At 34.5% G+C, this 23,593-nt stretch overlaps 1 protein-coding gene across 1 annotated transcript; it reads right to left on the minus strand.

Moving 5' to 3' along the window:
- Window positions 1-486: 486 nt before the first annotated feature.
- On the minus strand, window positions 487-23,588 carry FBXO11 (F-box protein 11). The gene is made up of 12 exons (XM_088224720.1): window positions 23,193-23,588; window positions 14,591-14,792; window positions 11,887-12,054; window positions 10,747-10,951; window positions 7,851-7,995; window positions 5,578-5,802; window positions 4,407-4,651; window positions 3,083-3,910; window positions 2,593-2,773; window positions 1,882-2,029; window positions 1,702-1,800; window positions 487-1,375 (listed from the first exon to the last, which is right to left on the minus strand). The coding sequence occupies exons 1-12, from the start codon at window positions 23,287-23,289 to the stop codon at window positions 1,246-1,248; spliced, it is 2,673 nt and encodes an 890-aa protein (XP_088080846.1). The 5' UTR covers window positions 23,290-23,588; the 3' UTR covers window positions 487-1,245.
- Between the last annotated feature and the right edge of the window lie 5 nt (window positions 23,589-23,593).

The raw sequence follows: 23,593 nt of genomic DNA on the forward strand, positions 1-23,593 counted from the left end.
TACCGCGCTATAATTTCGTTTGGAATACCAGCCCTGAAGAGTTATAGAAATATGTCCATGGTTTATTAGTGCTTATTGCGTTATTCATTTTAAGACACGAGGATATAGCAATGGATTAATTTTGGAACATTTATAGGGTTAAGGTAAGTGATATGATAATTTCTTTTAGAAATGCCTAACAGACTTGTTAATTATCTGCCGACTGCAGCGTTTGTTTGTATTAAATATAAATATTGTATGTTTATAATAAAAGAAAATTTAGGAACAGTATCAGAGAAGATACATTTCTAGAATTGGAGCCAAGTACTCATCAGCGACCACATTCCATAAAAACAGCACAGATAAAATAATATAATATTCGGATTATCATCACAATATTCAAGATGTAAATAAAAGTATTTCAATCACATAAAACGTAAAAACACGGATTATTTACGACAAAGACAACACCTTCCAACGGTTCATCCCGAAATAATGAAAACTATACATAAAACGATATAATTAAATATACTTATATACAAGATTATAGCAAATATGTACCTTAATAACACCAAACACTTTGTATATTCACTAGCACTATTTGTGACCTCGTTCTTTCCAGAAATATCTTTATTATCGAGTCACCAATTTCCGGATATAATTCACCAAACTTTTGCTTTAGAGTGATCGCATTTGAAACTAATGATTTGTATTATAACTAAAATGAAAAAATCAAACACTTTATTATGATTCTACCGCTTAATGTGTACACTTTATCCAAACATTTTTTTTACAAAATTGCTTTTTTCAATATCATAAACATTCCACTCAGTGACAAATTATTATTGCTGAATTAATATATCGTGCACATTTAAAGACACTTTTATTCCCCAAAGAGTTAATTAAAAAATATCCAGCACCTTTTATCTTTGTGTTTGCTTTAACCATATTTTGTACAGTGAAATTCATCTCCGGTGGGAACAAAACACTGACACGTGTCGTGATTACTCAAATTTGTTTATGAGACAATTATTGAAAGGGAATTTATATAACGGCAGTTCTTGCAAAAGTGGATATGCGAACTCCTGTATCGGCAGGTAGAAATCAAACGAGATTGTAATATGCCTCGCGCAACATCTGCAGACATACAGTTACGTCGATAGGCGGACGAGCGTCGAGAAGATCCGGTAGTAGGGTGAGATAAAGATTCTGCTGGAAGGTCTAGCCTAGAGTGTACGGGTTACTAGAGTAGGAGACGGTTGGGACTCAGTTGACCATGAGTGTGTGGGACTCCATGGGAGCTGCCGAGTCATACAGAGTGTCTGTATCCTGAGTGGGCTCCCCTTGTAGCTGGCACTGGTTGGACAGAGTCCCCGCACCGCAGTCACAGAAGAATCTACAATACAATACATTATTAATAAAGATTTTTTCCACAGTAACGGATAGTATAAGAAAAATCTGATGATTTCAAATAAATTATTAAAATTAACAAAATAAAATGGAAATGTTTGGGTCTAGTTTGGGTTCAGTTGTTATCATACCGTTACAATAATTTATTATGCCAGGTAATATTTGCAAGTACATTATTCCAACTACGGCTTCTTAGAATATTTGAATTTTAAACAACCATCTACAGATTTTAAAATTAAGCCCATAAGAAATATTTTTTATTTCAATATTTAAGCAAAATAAAAAAATATATATATATATAATTATCAGTACCTGTCATGTCGGATAAATTCTACGTCGTGTCCTGCATGGCAAGTTTTAATACAATTCACACAGATGGCATTTCGATCCGTTGTGTTACATGTTTGGCATCTGAAAAGTAATTTTTATAATTGTTAAACCTTTGTAAGTCGTGTGATATTAAATGTATTGATGACAGATGAGTATAACTACCTATAGAAATCGTGCATTGGAAATGAAGTGTAGGAAGAGATCTTGTAGAGGCACTGCCCCCCGCCCACTGCCTTCTCCACGGCATCCTGGTTTGAGAATATTTTATTCCCACGTACCATAGGAGATACTCCTGAAGCCAGGCAAAGCCCTGAAACACACAAGATAAAATATTACTTAAAAGAGTCTGACTTGCTGCACGAACAATAATATTCTATAACTCTGGAAATGATGCATACAGATGGGGCATAATTGAATACGTTAAAAGATGTAAATCATTCTAAACAATGTTTGATATGGCCTCAATCAACAAATTACATTGTCTGAAGTCAAAATCTTGTCATTTTGAGACTGCTGCTTCACATCTACAGAACCACCCATTCAACGTACGCAGGAGCGTACTCCGCATCAAACGCTCTACCGATGCTGCGCCGCTCATTTTTACTGCCACTCAGTAGACATACGCAGGAGTACCACGCAAACGGTGCCATTGCTGTTTGCAACAGCCACCCGGGATTCACTGACAGCCCTGTACTACCTCATGCCATCTATATGGCGTGTAGAAGATTCCACTTCTAACATCCTGCCAGCACACCACTGCTCACAAATATGAAGCAATTGTTGTCATCTGAATAAAGACAACATCACCGCCTCCACACCGAATGCCATCAAGCTAATATACAAAATTTAAGATGAAGGAAAAAAAAAACTTACCGCCAAATCTGTTATTAAAGATTTGATTGTGCTCTAATGTGGCTGTGGCATTATTGGTGATCTCCACTCCGGCAGCGAGACCATCAAATATCCTGTTACGCCGCAATACGGGGTGGCTCTGGGTAGAGATTAGTACTCCGGCTTGTGCGTTGCGGAATATATCATTCTCTTCTAACACACCCTGCAATATTAGAAATAGGTCCAGTCAACTAAAATTTCCTCTGTAGCAGAGTGGGTTTTGTTTTTATAATTCCACTAACAAATTGGACGATTCACTAAAGAAAGTACAATGAAGTAAATAAGGGTAAAACCACCAGCAATGCTTGTTTGCCTATAATCCAATAAAAATAGATGGCATATTAAACTAGCATAAAAAAAATAAGATTGTCTACTTAAATGCACATTACGCCTGAAACGTACATAACATAGAAATAATTTAAATAAAGTTATTGAGTATAACAAGTTATCGAAAAAGATGAATAAGGCTTACCTTTCCCCCGTTAAATATACAAATGCCACCATCTCTCCCGTCAAATATTTTGTTTCTTTTCAGCGTCGGGTTGGAATCTGTCTTAATCCAAACCCCCGCCATTGCATTATCGAATATTTCATTTTGCTCCAGCAGCCCCAGGCCACCGTTGTACACTAACACACCCCCATTCTGCCCTCCCCAAATCTTGTTCCCGCGTATCACCGGATTGCTGCCAGTGCGGATCTGCACTCCGGAGTAAAGGTGGTTGAAGATATCATTATCTTCCAGTTTCCCATGGCCATTGTCATAGAAATACACGCCGACTTGCTTTCCCGAATGTATTCGGTTGCGCCTCAGGACGGGGGTCGACCCGGTGGTAATCCAGACCCCCGCCAGGGTATTTGAGTACACTTCGTTTTCCTCAATCAATCCTTGTCCCTTCTCGTGGACGTATATTCCTCCGTGCTGCCCATGATGGATTTTATTATGCCTTACGATAGGATCACTGTTTGTGCGAATCTGAATCCCGGCCAGTGCGTTTCCGTAAATATTGTTGTGTTCAATAAGACCGCGCCCTTCCCCGAAGATATAAACTCCACCCTGGTGGCCGTTGTAAATTTCGTTCCTGCGTATCGTAGGGTTACTACTGGAAGTGATCCATACGCCAGCGAAATTGTTGGAGTGTATTTTGTTATCAATGAACTGACCAAGGCCAGATTCGTGCACATAAATACCGCCGGTTTGGCCATGGTGGATCTCGCAGTGCACTACGGTTGGATTGGCGCCAGCTTTGACTTCGAATCCGGCTATTCGATTGTTGTGAATGTCATTAGCTTCAAAATAACCCTAAAAATAAAAATATTTTTTTTTAAAGGGTGTTATTTTTAAATACATATATTAATTTAAGGAAATGCTAAACAAATCAATTACTAAAAGTTTAGACTAATTTTGATGTCTTTCAAATATTTGTAAATTGATAGATGAAAAACTTAGTTTATCGAAGAGTTTATCATTATTCTACTTTGCCATCTTACTCATTGGAGTTGAACTTAACATGCATAACCATTTTTACAAGTTTTTCATTTCTAATGATTATAAGTTTTCCGTTTCTAACAAACGAACTTGTGTAAATGATAGTTGTATTATTTTTAACAAATGACAAAGAAAGAAAAAAAATTATGATGTGTACATGTAGATATTTCAATTAATAAAAAAAACATCTTATATCCATGCGAAAGACAATATTTTTTAGAGCAATGAAAAAAAAAAAGCAATCCTGTTTTCATGATGCTTAAATAAAACGAAGCGGGAACACTGTCAATTCACACTATAAAAATATTACCAATCCATTTTCAAATGTGAATATCCCGACATCGCGGCCATGGTGAATGTGGTTACGTCTCATGATGGGATTAGCAAAATTCTTGACCCATATCCCGGCCAGAGCATTTCGGGAGATCTCATTGTCCTGGTACGCTCCCTGCGCGTAGTCCGTCACGTACAGACCAACATTCTCACAGTCGCTGATGTCGCAGTGCTTTATCACAGGGTTGGCGCCCGCACCGTTTACGCACACCGCTGCACCAACTAGAAGAAGATAAGAAACATTGTAAGGAATGAAAATAGTGGCAATTAACTCATTAGAACTGGATTCCCTAGTAAGGAGGACTGTTAACTAATTTTGTATAAACAGTATATCACTACTGTACATTTTTTAAAATTGGGCAATTTTACAATATCTGATAGCTTCTTAAAAAAAAAAAAACAAGTAATGCAGATTCAATAGTATACATAGGGATCGTCGACATGTTATTTACTTTTTTTTTTTAAAAATCATTAATTTTCACGAAAAAACATTTAAACAATTTAATTAAATGAAATACTGTTTTATTTTCTAATAAAATCTATGAAATATTGTTATTCATTGTCATTTTTGGTTTTGTTATTGTTTATATGCTCATTGTTATTTGTTAATATATTACTTGTTTTTGGTCAATATTATCATGTTTTGGTAAAAGGCCATTAAGGAAAAAAAAATAGATGGTTTGAAAATTCATCATAAAAGTGTGAAACAATTTTGCCCCAAAATGACAGTTGAAATTTCAGAAATTTTTAGCGATGCTATAGTTTAAAAAAGTAATTATATGTATTTTATGCAAATGTTTTTTTTTCTTATTAGGCGGAGCTGGATTTAAAATTTCTTCCCTAACTCCAACTCCACCAATCGGCGGAGCCGGCAGTAAACCTGTTAACATATTGAATTATTTATCTTAAACATGTTCTTTTTTAAAAAGAAAAAAACTGAAGGAACTCGTAATTCTGTTAATTTTATGTTGAGAAAATACAACAGGATACAAATCATAGGTGATACTGCAATACTGCGTAACTATAAATAATTTTTTTTTGCAAGGGAACCTAAAAACCATTCTGTCAATATAATATGTGGGTTATGCGGTATAGCAGTATAACCGACGAAATTTATTTTAACAATAAGTTTATGGGAAGATACTAACCCACGCTGGCGCTACGGATGATGCAGTGGTCGATGGTGGGCGTACAGTTGTCTGACACCTCGAGGCAGTAGTGCTTGTGGTGCTGCATGGTGGACGTCACATCAGGGGAAAACTTAAGTGTGAGGTGGCCAGCATACGCTCGTTTGGCCCCGTCCGAGAACGTCAGCGTAGACTCCGACTCCCGCTCCAGGACCACAGACTCCGCCACATTACCCGCGGCGCACCCTGGGTAAACAAAACATTTCATATGAATTATTTTTCTACTTATATGAATAGTAAGCTCAAAACATATCTCATTTAAAAAAAAAAAACATTTATTCAATAACGGAATATCAAAATAATAATGTATCCCAACTCCCAACAAAAATCCCAACATCTCATACCAGATTAAATTCAGAAGTCAGCAACATCCTTAAATATATGATAGCTGATGGATTGCCAATGTTCTTCTTCAAATTGATATATTTTGTTAATTTTTTTATTTTTTGGAAAAATAATTATTTGCATTCTTATGATTTACCCAAACATTTAACTTTGACGGCCATTTTCACTCACTCACTATTAGAAAATGGGAATCAAGTTGGGGTACAGTGGGATTCGAACCACGGACATTTGAGCCGTGAATCCGAGACATTATCCACGGGACCACAACCCAATTCTTAAATTAAATTTGAATTAAAATTCAAGATTTTTATTACAACTTATAACTTTTTTAAAAATAATATTTTGAATAGTTTTTTCTGTTTTAACTGTTTTTTCTTTGTTTTAATTGTTGTTTATGTATTTTATATAGTACATACTGTGTTTCGGCTAGTGAAATGATATATTTTGACTGTCTTAGAATGGGGTTACTTACCCTAATTGGACAGTCAAAACTATTTTATATTTGTAGTTGTCATACGGAAATCAATTCTGTCAGCTGACCTACTATCGTATTAAGGACATCGCAGAAACAAAATCACACATTTCCTGTACGCAGAGTTGCCAACCTCCATCAAGTTAAAATCGGTGGATTCAGAAAAAAAAATCAGTAGATTTCCTATCCAGTTATCCTACAATTTCACAAAAATCAATTAAACTGTTACTAGTGACAGGCCACGCTGCCAAAAACTGTTGCTTAAGAAACATTTTGAGCGGCCAATTGTTAAAAATCGGTAGAATTGACATTGAATTCCATAGATTGCTCCCAAAATTGATGAGTATGCAATATGATAAATAAAGAAACTGTCAGATGACCAGTGTGATTTTCAAACTCAATCAATTGACTCTTTCAATGACTATTTATGTCAAAAAAAATCTTCCCAATTGAATCAATTTCAAAATAAACGGCTTATGTCATACACGACCAGTTGCCAAAGTGATGGTTGCGATCTTTATAGACAGAAAATATATGTGGTCATTTTTGAGTTAAGTACTTTATATTTATTTTTTACAGAATGGCTTGTGGAGGGGAAAGCTTAGGTTTGCCTGATCGGGCTTGTTTCTCCCAGTTTTACTGATAAGCTAATGAACTAACATACCCTATCGCCATCAGAATTGGGAAAATTAGATTGAGGGTGACAACAAAATTGGATATATATACTGAGATGCATTGACGGTGATAGGGGCATCGAAAGCAGTAAATATCAATTCTAAATAGCACAAATCTTTTGAAAACAAATAATATTGGGGAAAATAAATATAAAAAATGAAACATTCAATGAAGCTTCAATTTTGTTTTTGTACGATTTTTATGTTTCGCATGCGACTACACTTTGCTTTATACAGGATGTTCTTTAAACCCTGTCACATCCGAAACCACGATGATCAGTATGGGCAAGAAGACATATTAGCATATTTAAAAAAATATGTAGAACAAAGATTTTTTTTAAAAATGAAATATTAAAAAAAACAAATGGTTGCTTACTTCTTCAGTATCAGACTTCTCCCTCCTCTTTTCTCCAAAGCAGAAGTAAGCAACCATTTGCCTTTTTGATATATTTTTTTTTTTAAATTTTATTCCTTCTAAAAAAATATATTAATGTGCCAATAAGTCTTCTTGTTCATACTGATTATCGTGGTTTCGGATGTGACAGGGTGTAATGAACACCCTGTATATGGCAACACTGGTAATTAAACGTCAAATTATGTAAAACAAACAGTTTTATAATTGAGTAGAAATCTTCTCTATCCCCGCGAGAAGATTCAGAATAGCACACTAGAAAAGAGGCCACAAGATCTCTAAAACGGATCCGGGTAAGTGGGCAAGTTTCGATGTTTACATTTATATTTACCTATGAGTTGTATGTCTGAGTCTATGGCGAGACACTCCTCTTGGTAGAGTGCAGCGTGCAGGAAGAGGAGAGCGGGAGGTGAGGGGGGACTATCGGGTCCCTCACTCACACTAGCTCCGCGCTCCTCTACAAACTCTAACGCAGCCTGGAATAGATAATCATCAATCAGACGACACCGTGGAAAGGTTTTTTTGCTGTATGTTTGCACAATAGAGAAAATTGATCATTAACATAGTTTAAATGTTTTATGACAACATTTAGCTTCAATGTCTGAGTGAATTTCACATAAAATAATAGGTGTTAAATGGTTTCTTTGCACTGGAAATCCTGGTAGGGGAGTATATTTCTAAATTAAAACAAAAAAATACTGTAAAAATAATAATATCGCACATCTGATAAAATAGAGTCATAACTTTAAAAAAAAAACTAATTTTCAGGAGAGCCTAAAAACTAAAATAGCATCTTGTATTAAAACCACATTTTTACATCTAGTTTCTTTGCTTTTCTTTACACTCTTTAAAGCAATGCCGATGTGTCATATGTATATTATTTAGATTCATCTCAAAAGTGCAATAATTTTTTTAAAGAAAATCTCGACTGTCATATTGCTAGCCCAAAGCAACCGTGAGATAAATCTGAAGAACATGTTCTGAGATAATCGGACTTCGAGATGTGCAAAAGGTCTGATGAATTTAATTATTTGAAGGAGATTATGAATACTACATAGGTTAACTTAACTATTAACATAATACTCTTTTATCGTCAATATTTTATCATTTGAAAACATTAATTTATTTAATTTATTAACATATCTACATGCGTATCTCAAAATTGGAAATTCCGGGTTTATCTCACAGTTGCTTTATTTGGGCTAGTGATATGGAAAATAGTCAAAATATGACACTGAGAATGGCCGCATTCGAACAAAAGTTTTAGTGTAGTGCGTCAAAAGCCATAGTAGTTTAATTGTAAAGCTAGAGTTTTGTATACTTTTAGCATATTAGTCTTTTTAAATAATTTATTCTAATAATAAATCAATATCAGATTTTTATATGAGTTATGACTGTCTATATGAGTTGTAAAAATACTAAAGCCAACCAAGGATCTCAACTTTTCTTAAAATTCTTAAGTAAATATTGATTTGTGTATTCTGTATGTTCTAAACTGTTATATCAGATCAGTTCAGTTGTGCTGAAAAAATCGGAGTTTATTATAGATAAGCATAGTATTAATATGATCTGTTTGAAAAACAGTGAAGGTAAAAAAATATACAAATAAGCAAAATTAAAATGTAAGCAAACATATTAGGCACTGTCTATTCTTACTAGGTATAGTAAATACCTGTTCTGGGGTAGACAGCATTTTTTTTAAATACAAAATTGACAATATATAAAAATATCATTTTACAAAAATTATGGAACTTAAAAAATCAAAAGTGTCAAAACATATTTTATTTTATTTTTTATTTTATTCAGAAAACATACAGTCATACATAATAAGTATTAAAAACAACTTTTTTAACATAAAAAGACCAATTAAGTTTTCATAAATTATGCAAAAGATGAAAACATTAAATGTGACGACAAAAAAAAGAAATTCCAGTGAGAAAAGAATAATTGTTAACATTTGCGTTTTCCGTGGAGGTTATCATTGGTTATAAATTAAAATAAATAAAAATATTGAATGCACACTCCGAGCCATCCACGCACACACACACACATGAACGCACATATACACAAACATATACATTATATGCGGCACATATATATAGCATAAACCATTCAAGATGCACATTTAGCAACTATGAAACTGAAAAAATATATAGACTATAACAAATACATGGTCTATGTAAGATCAATGCGGAGGATGAATCATTCGTCAAAATGTTCAGAAGGGACAAAAAAACCTTGCTATTTTGTAAAAAAAAAAGGATAAAAAATTATTTAATTGCAGTTTAATTTGTGTTAGAAAATCAATTTTTACAATGGTACGCGTGTTTACAAAGTTAGTTTTGGCAGTTAAACTGGCAGTTACGTATGGCGTATTCGCGGTATTGTCTTTACACAAATCGAGTACGTCTTATTCGCTGTACTGGATTTAGGGATGTACGCGGGATTGCTTTATATATATTTATATATTTGGATAATTTATAAAGCGCCATTGTTGTGAAAATCACCTCAAGGGCGCTTTGCTTCTTTAGTATTCATTCGGGGTACTGAAATTAATCTAATGCAAGCAGTCTCTTGGTCAAATTCAAACATACCAATCGATGCGGCTTGCTCATTTAATTAAAAACGGCAAAAATATGTATTTTAATTTTTTGGCTCATATGCGGTATTGAACTTACATAGACTAATCAATTTTTTTTTGGGTTGTCGCTAACTAATATTTAAGTACGTATGTTATATAAATAAATACTTAAATAAAAGCAATTTCAACAATGTTTGATTATGTCCAAATGCTTGCAGACTGGCTGGATTTCCTCCCTAGGGAGTTGTTCATATTTAAATTTATTTCAACAGAGAGGGAAAACATTTTTGAGAAGGGAATATGGAAGTCTAGGCATTTACAGGGCTTATGACCTGTCATGGCTGGTTTAAGTGGCCACTTTACACACTGTGTAACATTCACCATTCTGCCCATGTTTGAACATCCACATTTCTTCAACTCAATGTTTTATTAATATTAAAGACAATTTTCAGTCCATATACAATTTTTTCCAAAAAAATCCCATACACAAATATTTAACAATAATTATGATCTTACAATTATATTAAAACATTTTTCTCTTTATTTACATAAAGGGAAAGTGTAGAATAATGTATAGCGTGTACACGAGTATATTAAATTAAAAATACATTCTAAGATCGCATGAATGTATATAAGGAATAGTTACTCGTATTGTGTTGAAGTATTTGATGTGAGAGTCAGGGCAAGGAGTGTGGCCGGGGCGCACGTGCAGACCGCGGTAGAGCTGACGGAAGCTGTCTTTCCAGGGGTTCTCCGCCTCGCACTCTTCGGGGGCCACGAACTCGAACTGGCACTCCTCGGGGTGCATCAGGGGAAGGTCGTATTCAAACACACTCTGGTACAGACTTTTCCTGTAAATACAACAACACATTTACAGACATTATTATAACAGTATCATATTCTGAATCCTTCTAATGTTTCAGCACAGTCGAAAATACTATACAATGGACTTAAACACTATAATAAAGTACCTGACTACTTAAAAAATTATATTCGCAACAAATTTCAAATTATCATTAAAAAGCATGTGATGAATTACTAACCAGATGAGACATGATGTTACATGACCTTTTAATATGTTTATATAACCAGTATATTTTATAACAACAAACCATCACGTCGTTTCTCCATTGGAGTAGGCAGAGAGGATAGAATGCCGAATCACTCTTTGTATACAGACCTCGCTTCCTCTATATTCATACATTCCCGGAAGATGACAAAAAAGTAAGATTTCTTAAGCTCAGGTATTTTGTAATGTAATTTACTACTGAAATCAGGTTTCTTGCCTTGTTGTGGTGCGATAAATAAATTGTTATCATTATATTATTCAATATAATCCTAAAATGCTTTGGAAACTTCTAACTTCTAACTGGAAACTCAAAATGTCTTCGTCCAGATGGATGAAATATCAGGTAAAAATCTTGAAAAGGGAAATCAAGTGGAGAGTAGTCCGCCTTATAGCGTAGTGGTCAGCATGTTCGCCTGCGATACTTGATTTCTGGCAAGGTCAATATGAAAAATTATTTCCAAAGGTGGTTTTACACTGCAATATTTCACATTCCCAGAATTGGAAAGAAGGACAGCGTAAGACTGGTCACCTTACCTTCATGTAACAAATTATTGAGATAAGCTGCATTTGGTGAACCAATGTAGTGCCCAATGCACTACTGGGTATTTTGTCATTTCGAAATATATAAAGTTGTATATTTTAGCGTTAGTTTTTAGATCCGAGTGAACCTGATCAAATAAGGTGGAAAGTGAATAGTAAGAGGTTTGTTTTACCCACCATAACTCTGTATCATTGGCAATTGTGTTGAATCGCTTGCAGACCTGCGCCACACGACACAAGTCCTGCTCCGCCAGGTAAGACAGAATACACAGCAGGACTTCATCGGGCAGCTCGTATTGGAGATACGCCGACACATTGCAAGCGTCCACGCCTTGAGATAGTGACCTGAGAATATACACCAAACATTTATCATTTATTTATTTACATACATAAGTTTATTATACATTATTTGAGACATAGTCCCAACTCCATGAGACTAACAGTCCTGTGTTGAGATGGGACGAGCAATTAGTTGACACAGACACATGAGTATATCACCACAAATATAGGATCAGATTATTTAATTTTTTTTAAACATATATATGGCACATTCATATGGTAAACAGTAAACTCAAACGTTCGGAAAATCATCAAGGAGTTTCCTACTTAAATCCCTCCCACTAAGGAAAATCCAGTCCTTAACTCCTTTCTTGAAAATAGTTTTTGCCCATGAAAGCTTAATACGCTCTTCCGAAATATTGAACTCTCTTGGTGCAATAAATAAGAGATATCTCTGAGCAAAGGTCATATAGGTTTTGGGTATGCCATAATTCATGCTCTGGGAAAACCTCGTACGGACTTATTGTTTGACCAGAAGTGTGTAAGTGCTTCTTTTAGGTACAGTTGTCTCATATCCAGCACCTTCATGTATTGGAACAACTGTTCTGATGGGTATGTTGGAGGGTGCCGGAATATTATTCTCAATAATAATTTCTGTGATGAGAGGCTTTAAAATGGATGCCGCACAACCCCCCCAGCCAGCTATTCCATAGGTTGCAGTGGATTGAAACAGAGCAAAGTACACATTTCTGAGAGTGCCAATATCCAGAACGTATCCTTAATGAAAATCCTTACATATACTAAAACCAATGCTGGCTATGAACAAAAATCCACATCTGTGAGACCACTCCTTTAAGTTGAACAGATCCAGGTCTCCAGGAAGTAATGACCAACACCAACGTTAAGGAACATTGAACAGGCTTCGTAAGTAATTAGTGCCATAATTTCTTGACTCCCTCGATGTTGGATCAAATTAATGACAAAGAATTTTAGAAACCAGATAATTATTGGAGATATTAATATTAAAACAATTGAAGACTTTGTTTTAAAAATCTCAAATAATTTTTCAGGAAAGTGTTTAAACTGAATACTAAGGTTTTGCTGTTATTTTTATGTCTTTTGATGAAATAAAATCATCGATATGCTTTAAGTGCACTGTATAGAAATTGAAAATTTCATAAATATTGTATGTATAATTAAATAAAATATTAGTCTGACATTTGCTGATTTAAGATAATATTTGAACCTTTGTGATTTTAGTGCTAACTAAAAAAAACTAAACAAAAGTTTGATATAAAAATAGCGGTTTTTAAAAAACTTGTATAGTAGTTGAACTCTCCATATTTAGATTTGTAAAAATATTCAGTCTTCTTCTTCCAAGTTGGCCCCCAATGCTGAGGATCGTGACCAGCATGAACACTTCTGATTAGTCTGTTCCGCTCCGGTCTGTCCTCAGCACGACGAGCCCCGTAGCCTCCTTTATTTGGTCAGTCCATGTATATGGGATTCTTAAACACTGCTAAAAACCTATTTGAAAGAATATCCTGAACACCTTTCAACGCCTTCAAACAATGAGTGATAGTGGCGCTACATAGTGATAGAAATGCTAATTGGAGGATATTTTTTATTCATTCTTACAAATTGATGTGGACAATAATAGCTGTTTTCACAAAAGCACTGTATTTTTAACAGGGAATTTGAGGTATACGTCAGAAGCTTGTATAGCACTGACCACTTGAATTTTATTTGAAAAGAATAATTGTATGGACAGGCATAGACAGAGAATAATAAAATCCAATAATATCATTTTGGGCATTTGATGTTTTTAAATCGAGGTCTTCAATTTGTAATAAACACAAACAAGCTAATGAATATTCATCTTTTCTAGCTGAAAAGGGATTCAATTTATGTTTAGATAGAATAACTAGGAAAAAGGGTAACTCTTATAAATATGAATTAACTTATCGAATTTTGACGTTCTTTGTTTACTTTTTTTGTTAATTTAGTAATCTTTATTGAATGTTGAATGAAGATAATATATTCTCAAAATTGTTCTTCATCTCTGTTGTAATAATGCCATCATAAGCAAAAATAGTTTTTTGACAAAATATAAATCGCAAAATGAGTTTAACATGAGGTAATGTTCTATAAGAAATTTCCAACCATTTGATGATGGCAATGAAGAGTAAAAAAAATATTTCAGTAAGAAAAATGATATGTTCTTTAAGTTTTTTAAGCAGTAACACAATATCTAGAGATTCATAAGCAAAAACCCGGTGTAGATATGACATGCACAGATGTTATGCTTTAGAAACAATTGGCATACTGTATTTAATGTAAAAGTACATTTTAACTTCCATGGGGTGAAATCCAGTACTTTTTCAAACATTTAGACATACTAAAATATTGTTATTTATCAGCAGTTCTTAAATTCGTTGGTAAAATGAGCAATTTTTTTTAAAGATACATATGATATAACAAAAAAAATCACATATCCCTAACTCTTTGAGGCCAGGAGCCCTGTGTTGAGTTGGCAACAACCAACTAGGGAACAGACATGGAATTACAATGGTGGATCTCATAGTAAATGAGGATTTCTTACGTGCGGGGACGTTTCCTGGCAGGCAGCATGCAGGCGGAGGTGCCGGGCTCGGCGTGGTGCGAGGGGGGCGACTTGCGGCGCAGGTCGTAGGGGCTGCTGTGGGGCGCGGGGGGTGAGGGCGCCGCGGGGGCCCCCTGCGCAGCGCCTCCCCCCAGCGGCGGCAGCCCGTCGTGCAGAGGCCCCGCCTCGCATGGTGCCTCTACTGTAATTACCATCCCGAGCATTAGACAGACAAGTGAGAGTGGTGATGAGGGACAATGTAGTAAAAGAAATAGATTATACAATTTTATATAGCATTACTGATGTCCACTAATAATTTGTAATTTAGTTTCAAAAGGAAGAAAGCAATATGTCGGTAGCGGGATGGCAAAAAGGTATATCTATCATTTTCTGAACTATACAGGACAAGTAAAATTAGGTATACATTTTTGAAAACATCAGTGAAAAGAACAGATTAACCCCATATTTTAAAAATGTTATTTTGAAAGAAGCTCTAGAGCAGTGGTTCTCAGACGGTGCACCGTGAAAAAAAAATATAAAAGCAGAAAAATCTGCAAAATAGTGAAAATTCTAAATATCCTTTGCTAGGAGAGAATCTGGTTTCGAAAACATTACCAGCAGCATTAAAACCTTTTTTAGACTAAGTTAGTAAATATAGTCAATTTTATCAAGACCTCAAAAAACACGCATCTTTATGGAAGCAAAGTATGAATGTTCGCTTTTAATTTATTTATTTATTATTGAAATCATAGTATTTTTAACAAACTCAAGGAACAAGAAAACAATTTTAAAAAGGTAAGACCAATTACAGATTTCACATTAATGTATTATGAATACAGAAGGGAAAAAAAATTAAATACTAAAAAAAAAAATACTAAAAAAAATAAATATTTTAAAAATTAAATAAAAAGTAAGAGGTGTATTTAGAAAATAATCAGAATTTTTAAATTTCGCGGGTTTGGAGAATCCGATTGTCAATTTTTTTTTCATCATGTTGGTATACATTTCCTTGAAATATGCTAAATTTTTCAGCTGAATTCATTGTTTACTTTGTCTGTGGCTGCCGCTAAGGTTAGACGTGTTTTTATAAGCTCGGCGATTTTCGGATCAAAGAATTTGTATCAAATCTTGTGTAAAAAATTAAATAAAGTATAACAAAGTGTGTGAAATGTTGTTATTGCTATGAGTAAAATAAAATAGATAAAACAAGAGTTTACAAGTGGAATAAGCGTTTCCAAGATGACCGGGAAGATGACAAACAGCCCGGACGCTCCAGCACATCAACAACCGATGAAAATGCTAAAACGCTAACCTTAGCGGCAGCCAGACAAAGTAAACAATGAATACAGCTGAAAATTTTAGCATACTTCAGGGGCATATATACCAACATTTAAAAAAATGACCATCGGACTCTCCAAACCCGCGAAATTTAAAAATTCCTGTTATTTTCTGAACTCGTGTATTTACATATAAAATACACAAGAAAAATTGTTTTCTCCTGCCACGAGAGTGGTTCAGAATAGCACCCATGGTATAGTTCCAACTCTATCTTCCTCCCCTCTCTCTCTGCTTCCATGAACATTTATATTTATTACTAAAAATGTACAACCAACAATAATTCATTAGATATAGGTAGGCAGTAGATGTATGTAAAAGTTTTAAGCAGAAGAAAAATTTAAAATGTCTTAAACAGATCTGATAAAACTATATTATTTGCAGTGTAATATGTCGATGTCACTAAAACTGTCATTATAGGCAGTCTGTATTCTTCGAAGAGTGCTATTCTTTCAATATTTTTCGACAGGTAGTAATAATTATTTACTGCAATAGTGCAGATCATCCGAATTAAAGCATCATTATAGTTTAAGTGTCTTCTAAAGCGAGACAATGTGTTGTGATAGTTCTTTTTCATTCTATATTTACAAGAATTTCTCTAGTAGAGACATCAGGGTCAATTAGCAATTATTGCTAATTTTAAAAAAAATGTTAGTAATTCAGGCTCTTTTTTTATGATACTCCCCAGCTACCTATATAGATGTTTATTGGTAACGATGTGATAGACCGAGCATCCCTAAATCTCTTTCGGCGGTAATAATAGTAGTGGGTTGTGCACAAATAGATGGTTTAAAGTTTTTTTTAAAGCATATGTAACTGATCATGTTAATATTATACATATTCTCCTAAACATAATTAACTCTATTTTAAAGGCTTGTCAGAAGGTGGGGAAGAGGGGATATGAAAATAAGTTATAAAAAATACACACAACACCCAGACCAAATGAGAAAAAAAAATGATTTTCAGGTTTTTTTTTCTTGCAACTGGCGGGAATCGAACCCGCGATGCCAATTTTAAAGTTAGCCATCTTACCAACTGCACCATGGAGCCTGTCAAAAAATCTATTCAAATTAAGAACTTCTTTATTATTTGTTGCACTTGGCAATAAAACAAGTTTATGACTAAAGAACATAGAAAAGACAAATTTGCACTTACTGTTGTTTGCACACAACTAGTATTTAGCGAAAAGGCATCTTAGAATGCACATATTGATTTAGAAATACCTGGCCTCAAGAAATACGACACAATGCAGTTATTCCGTATAATTGTTTTGTCAAATTAGAATACATAATGTCAGCAATAAGTAATTTGTATACAATAACAGATGATAAGGTTTTAATTGTTCTCTTTCTTAATAATAATTATACATTCCTCGCATTTGTTTCGGTCACTAGAATTGATAAGCTTTACTTGTACGGCCAAATAAACTCAAGAAAAGTTTCAATAAGATATATACAAGTATTGGATAAATTTTACATAAAATATGTGGGAACAGTTTTTAGTCATACCTAAACTAATTTCATGGTACTAAATAATCGGGGCATAGTACACCCCCCTAATAAGCAACGCTATTTGTTATTTCATGACAATTACCTACAAAATACATAATAATCTTAAGTAATAATTATACTTTGCAACTAACACTAATACATTTATTACCAGTGGGGGGGGATTACATTGGCCTAGCATTAACAACACTATGCGTAAATGCAAATTAGTTCAGTATTTGTTATATTTAGGCATTCAAATAGGCCACATATTGTAAGCTTGATACTGTAGCCAATAAACCAAAAGAGGTGTATCACCAATACACAAGTAACTATCCTACGAGGGAATGTGAATGAATTTCAGACTCCCAAAAAAAAAATCAAGGCAACTGGAAAATCTGTACCATAAAGGACTGAAGATGTTTAATGTGGAATAAAACTATAAAAGTATCTTTATTATTATAATTAAAATGCAGTTTCACCAAGAAATGTCAGTAGAAAAACTCAATAAATTAAGATGTTTAATGAGTTATCGAAAGAGATTAGAGATGTTGGGTCGTTCGCATAGTTTTGTAAGATGGCAATGGTTTTTGTAAAAACAAGTATCAATAAAGGTACCTATAGTGCATGGGGCACTGCATTAGTACTCCAAATACAGATGGACTTGATCATATGTTACATGAAGGCAAGGTGATTAGTATCCCACTTAAAATATACATAGCTAAAAAAAGGTATTCAAAATGCAGGTGATGGTAATTTACAAATACGAAAATTATATTACATTAATCCGTTGTTAGTTTTTTTCACTTATGAAAAACTTACTAGACATTGAGAAAAATACTCAATAATAATCTAAAGAGTCACTATGGGGGGGTACTTTTAGGGTGACACCCAGTTAAATTTAGTTGATTTTTAGCAGAGTGGATAAAATATTGTGTCATAATAAACTTATGACAAATATTAAATAAGGTGTCCACCATATTTATCCATTTGCAATAAAAAATAGAAGGTTCTTTATCAGCCCTTTTGGTGCCACACGCAAGGTATCTCGGGCATGGTACAGTGTAACATGAATTGAATTGAATTCGGCGGCAATACGCTTGACTCACGCACGGAAGGTTCCGGGTTCGATTCCCGGTGAGAACACAAAAATTGAAAATGTGATTTTTCTCAAGCCTGGGTGCTCTGTGATGTAATTCACCACTGTAATTAGGCCTCCTGGCCTGTTGTGGTGCAAAAAAAATGTATTAAAAAAATGTATAAAAAAAAAAATGTATAAAACATTTTGCACCGCATCAAACTGAGAAAAACAAATTTGATGATTCAGACATTCGTAAGTTTTATCCACAGTTCAACGTAAAACAATATGCTCACTACAATTATACTGTAATTTTAGGTTTGGAGAAAAGTAATTTCGTATTTTTCGCTTTATTTCAATGCTTTATAAAAAGTGTTACAATCATTCGATTCAAGTCAAATATGCACCGTCCTGTCCGATAACTTGTTGTCATAAAAATCCAACTTCATAATGCCCCTCTCGTAGAAGCCCTTGTCCCTATTGGCAAAAAACTCGAACAACCAATTTTCACAGGCCTCTTCAACCACGATCTCTGTCGCTTGACATTGTCGTAAGTGACCCGCCAGTCACCATCTGCTTCAGAAATAGGTCGATTTTGTTGTGATTCAGCAGCGATTCGTAGATGGAAATTTGGTCCATGAGGTTTTTTTGGGTCAGCTTCAGCCTTCTGCTAATGGTTCAAAACGGCTTTATGGTCGATATTCAGCTCCTGGGCGATGCTACGACTGCTAACATGACAGTCTATCTCAATATTTTTCATGATTTTATCGACAACAGGCCTGCCAGAGCGTGGTGCATCATTCACATCCACTACATCAGAACGAAATCGCTCGAGCCACTGTTGTGCAGCACAAACCGGAAGAGTATTGGCCCCGTAAACATGGCAAATTATTTTGTCGCTTTCAACGCATTTTCCCTCTCAGGTAGTAAAAATGGAAAATATGGCGAATTTCTTCCTTTGATACCCTCTATACTCAACGCACGATACTTCATGACTGAACCCACCAAGCGCAATACTGTCAAAGAAGCGTTTGTAGTATACACTCACACCTTTAAAACGCCGTATCATATGATCTGATGTGACCAATAATGAACGAGATATACTTAGTTTTAAAAAAGGGCGCAAAATACGAAATAACTTTTTCCCCAACGTTATATATTTATTAAAAATACATTTAATTGTTAATAAATAAATATGTAATGACTATAAATAAATATGTTAGAGTGCCAATATGCAATTTTATGCAGTTTTAATGAACTTTTAGGTTATGGTAGTTTGGCTCTGTGTACTTTATTTCAAATTCGATTAAATGTCATACTTAACTCAAGACACTTTTTTTTACTTAAAGCACCATTCAAGGGGTGTGGGTGTGATTTGCATGCAAATTTGTATAATATGATTTACCTCCAATTTAACACACTACCTAAAATAAATAGAGACCATTCCACTTTTGAGTCTGCGTGATATCCTCTAACAAAACTTATTCCTATTTACAGTATTTTTCTTTCCCAAAAGCATTACGAAATCTGTTGAATTTGTCTGGCTTTTAACGATTAAGACTTACATAATTCTATGGCGTATTTGTTTTTTCTCTACTTGCCACCCTTTTTTTTATATCATTAAACTTCAGATGTCACGTTTCGGCAGTATACTGAAACGAAATCATTATATTTACTGGGGGAGGGGTCTTCCTACCATATTATGTTTATTATTCTAGTATAAATACAATACATTAACATCATATTTCGTTGATTTAGGCATCTTTTCTTTACTATACTTTTAGGAATAAGTAACTGGTTCATTAGAAGTGTAAGAATAATCATAATTCCTTTATATAAAACAATAAATATGCACTACAATCATTGCAGTGCCCTATACATCATTATAAGTGGATTACGGTGAGAAGAACTAGCAAAAATATTTCATGAAATGTAATTTAACAATAATTTCATAATAAAAAATTGAAGTTAGAAATCTGTTATCAGAACAATTATTATCTCTAAAAGAGAAGCTATATTATATTCTTGACATGTTTTCCGGTGTGAATGAAACATTTTTGTTTATAAGTAATGTATTTCCAAATAGATAAAATTTAAAATTACCCTTTGCTGCAGTGACCAAACCACAGCTGATAAAAAGAATCTATATTTGGGGCATTCCATGTAAAGTAGGAAAATTACGTAAATTTAGAACTTATATTTATCAACTCTAATTTAATAATAACATAGTTTTTTATATAAATCTATAGCTCGCCTACCACATACCGCACCTGAGAACATAGGTCTCCTTGATGGTGCCCACATACTCGGAAAAATTTCTCATTGACGAACGAGAAAATCTGCCCCAGTTCTTTTAGCAAGCAGCAAGAAGGATTTGGAACAAATAGTCTCTAGAATGTACGATGTATGCCTGGAGAGCGAATTGATGATGAATAAAAGTAAGTCAAAAGTTATCGTATTTGAAAGGGGAAGTGAGGATACTGATTGCATAATAAATGTATTGAAAAAGTAGAATAATTTGCGTATCTGGAAAGCATGTTTTCAAGAGATGAAAGAGTAGTGAATGCGGATAGCAAAATAAACAGGGCGCTAAGCACAGTAATTGCTAATAAAAATATGTCAATTGAAGCTAGACTAGCAGTGCACAGTAGTGTTTTAGTTCAAACACTTATGTATGAAAGTGAAACATGGAACTGGCTGAGAAGGACGTAAACAGAGCGAATACGGATGGAAGCAGAGCGAATGCGGTCAAAATGCGATCTCTTAGACGAATGTGTGGAAAATCAACGCATGACAGGATTGCGAATTATGAAATCAGGCGTGAGTTCAAATCTGAGACAGGTATAATTGATAAGATTAAGAAAGGGTCACTGAAATGAGTTGGTTATGCCATGTCTTTCTCTATTTCTGCATTCATCGACATTCGCACTGTTAATATTTTTAGCCGTTTTTTACTGTCCATTTGCTCTACATGTCCAAACCAGCGCAAAGCTCTTTTCTTGATTTTGTTAATAATGCCTATCTCAGCCTTACATAATGTAGGGATCTGGACATTTATGCATCTATTGTACATAGTTTTACCACACATTCGCCTGAGAGATTGCATTCCGACAGCATTCAGCCTACTTTCATCCCTGTTTTTCCAAGTCCATACTTCGCTCCCAGACATCAGAGTCAGGACCAGGACTCCATTGTGAACTGCTAATTTTGCCTCTTGCGACAAACATTTAATTATCGATTATAAATATGAGTTTCATTGATAAACAATACTATTTTGTATGTTGGTGCAGTCTCTTAATAAAGTTTTATCTTAATTCATTTAAATAATACTTTTAGTAATGTTAAAATGTTAAGGGGGAAAATATTTTAAAAGTAACTTAAATAAGCATACTTATTATTTGAATAAGCGTGCCTGCCCACTACATTATTACTCAACCTTTAGAAAACTCTTTACCTCCATCAAAGTTTGGCAAATATTAAAACTGATATATTATAACTCTATACATTAGTTTATTTTATTTCTCGGATAAAATAATTAAAATATTGAAATAAATAGGACATTGTGTCTGCCCAGCATATGCAAAAAAAAAGCATTACGGGAGCTTAAATATCAACCCTGCATTAATAGAGTGGGTTAAACTAATCTATCGTGTTTGATGTGGGTTTATTTTTTCAATCTTCAACAGTTTGTTAAGTTGATATGAATTGGGTTTGCTTTGGCTTGTTACACAATAACAACAAATCAATGCACCTTTGATCCAATTTAAATGCATTTAATTACTTAATATAAAAGCGAGTAAAATATTAATTGTTTCGATTTATTTAAAATGTTATTGATAAAGATAAAAATGAGTGTAAAAGAAAATACATGGAAATATTGACGCACATACAGGTAGGTATTTCCTTTAAGCTTGATTAATTTATCAATGTTGTTTTTACTCGTAATGAAATCGCCGATTTATCAACCTATTTCTAAGTATAAGTATTGTAATTATGTTTTATAGTACGGGTCAACACATAAATAATACACAATACCTTATGTCTGAATAAATAATTACAGATTCAAAATAATAATGACCTTTCTGTCGACCGTAAATAGTACGTACGATGACTATGGGCAAAACGGGATAAAAAAACAGGGGTCACAAATTAGGGAAAATATTCCCTTGTAAGTCTACATTCTACTTGAGTAAAGCCTACTCGGACAGTATGTACAGTTTTAATCGATGTGTATTGTTAATTGGGCACTGTTTAGCATATTACGAATGACAGCTGAACGCGTGAACCGGACGGAGCTCGCAAAAGTTGAATAGGTGCACGGAGAATCACTTTACATGCCTCAAATCTTCACAATAACCGGATAACTAGTACTAGAATTCTCTTCATCATCCGAAATACAACCAGGAACGGTGATATGACGCATGGAATCGTGGGAATGCGGCCGCAACCCCGAGTACAATAAGGACAACCTTTGGAAATGTTGGACAAAAAAGGGGACAAATAAAACCGCCTATGAATTATGTATTCGCGTGTTAAATAATCGATACAGATCGAAGAGATTGTTCGAGAGCAATCAGTGCATAAAGATCGAGAAATAAAAAGATTTCCCGAAGTTAGATAGCCGAACAATCTGTCAATAAACAGGCTTCATCGCCCAGACGAGATCGTGCGCCGAGGCGAGTCCAACAACGAAATTACTTACCCGATTGGGTTCGTGAAGGTAGAGGTAATCTGTTTCCACCTTTTCTTCGCGATCTGCGTACATATGAGCGTGATGACGAGAACGTGGCACTAGGCATATTTTCCAGGACTTCTTTTCACCACCGAATTCGAGTCCTAAACAAAGGAGACACCCGCACTAACATTGGCAGCCATTTTCTGTTTGTAGTAGAAGGCGAATGAAGATCGCGCAGTCAACGGGAGAAAGTATGAACACATTGGAAACTAATAAATTTTCATGTTACGATATACAAATAACACCCTTCTTTGAATTGCGTTGATATAAAAGGCAAAATATGGTTTCAGTGTGGCAGAATGCACTCGCAGCGACCGACACTGGAATTTACCGACCGCAACTGCTCTGAAATTAGGCGTATCCGTCGG

The sequence above is a fragment of the Micrasema longulum genome, unplaced genomic scaffold (genome assembly GCF_059751315.1).
Source record: "Micrasema longulum isolate JH-2025_06_02 unplaced genomic scaffold, ASM5975131v1 h1tg000306l, whole genome shotgun sequence".
Taxonomy (NCBI): domain Eukaryota; kingdom Metazoa; phylum Arthropoda; class Insecta; order Trichoptera; family Brachycentridae; genus Micrasema; species Micrasema longulum.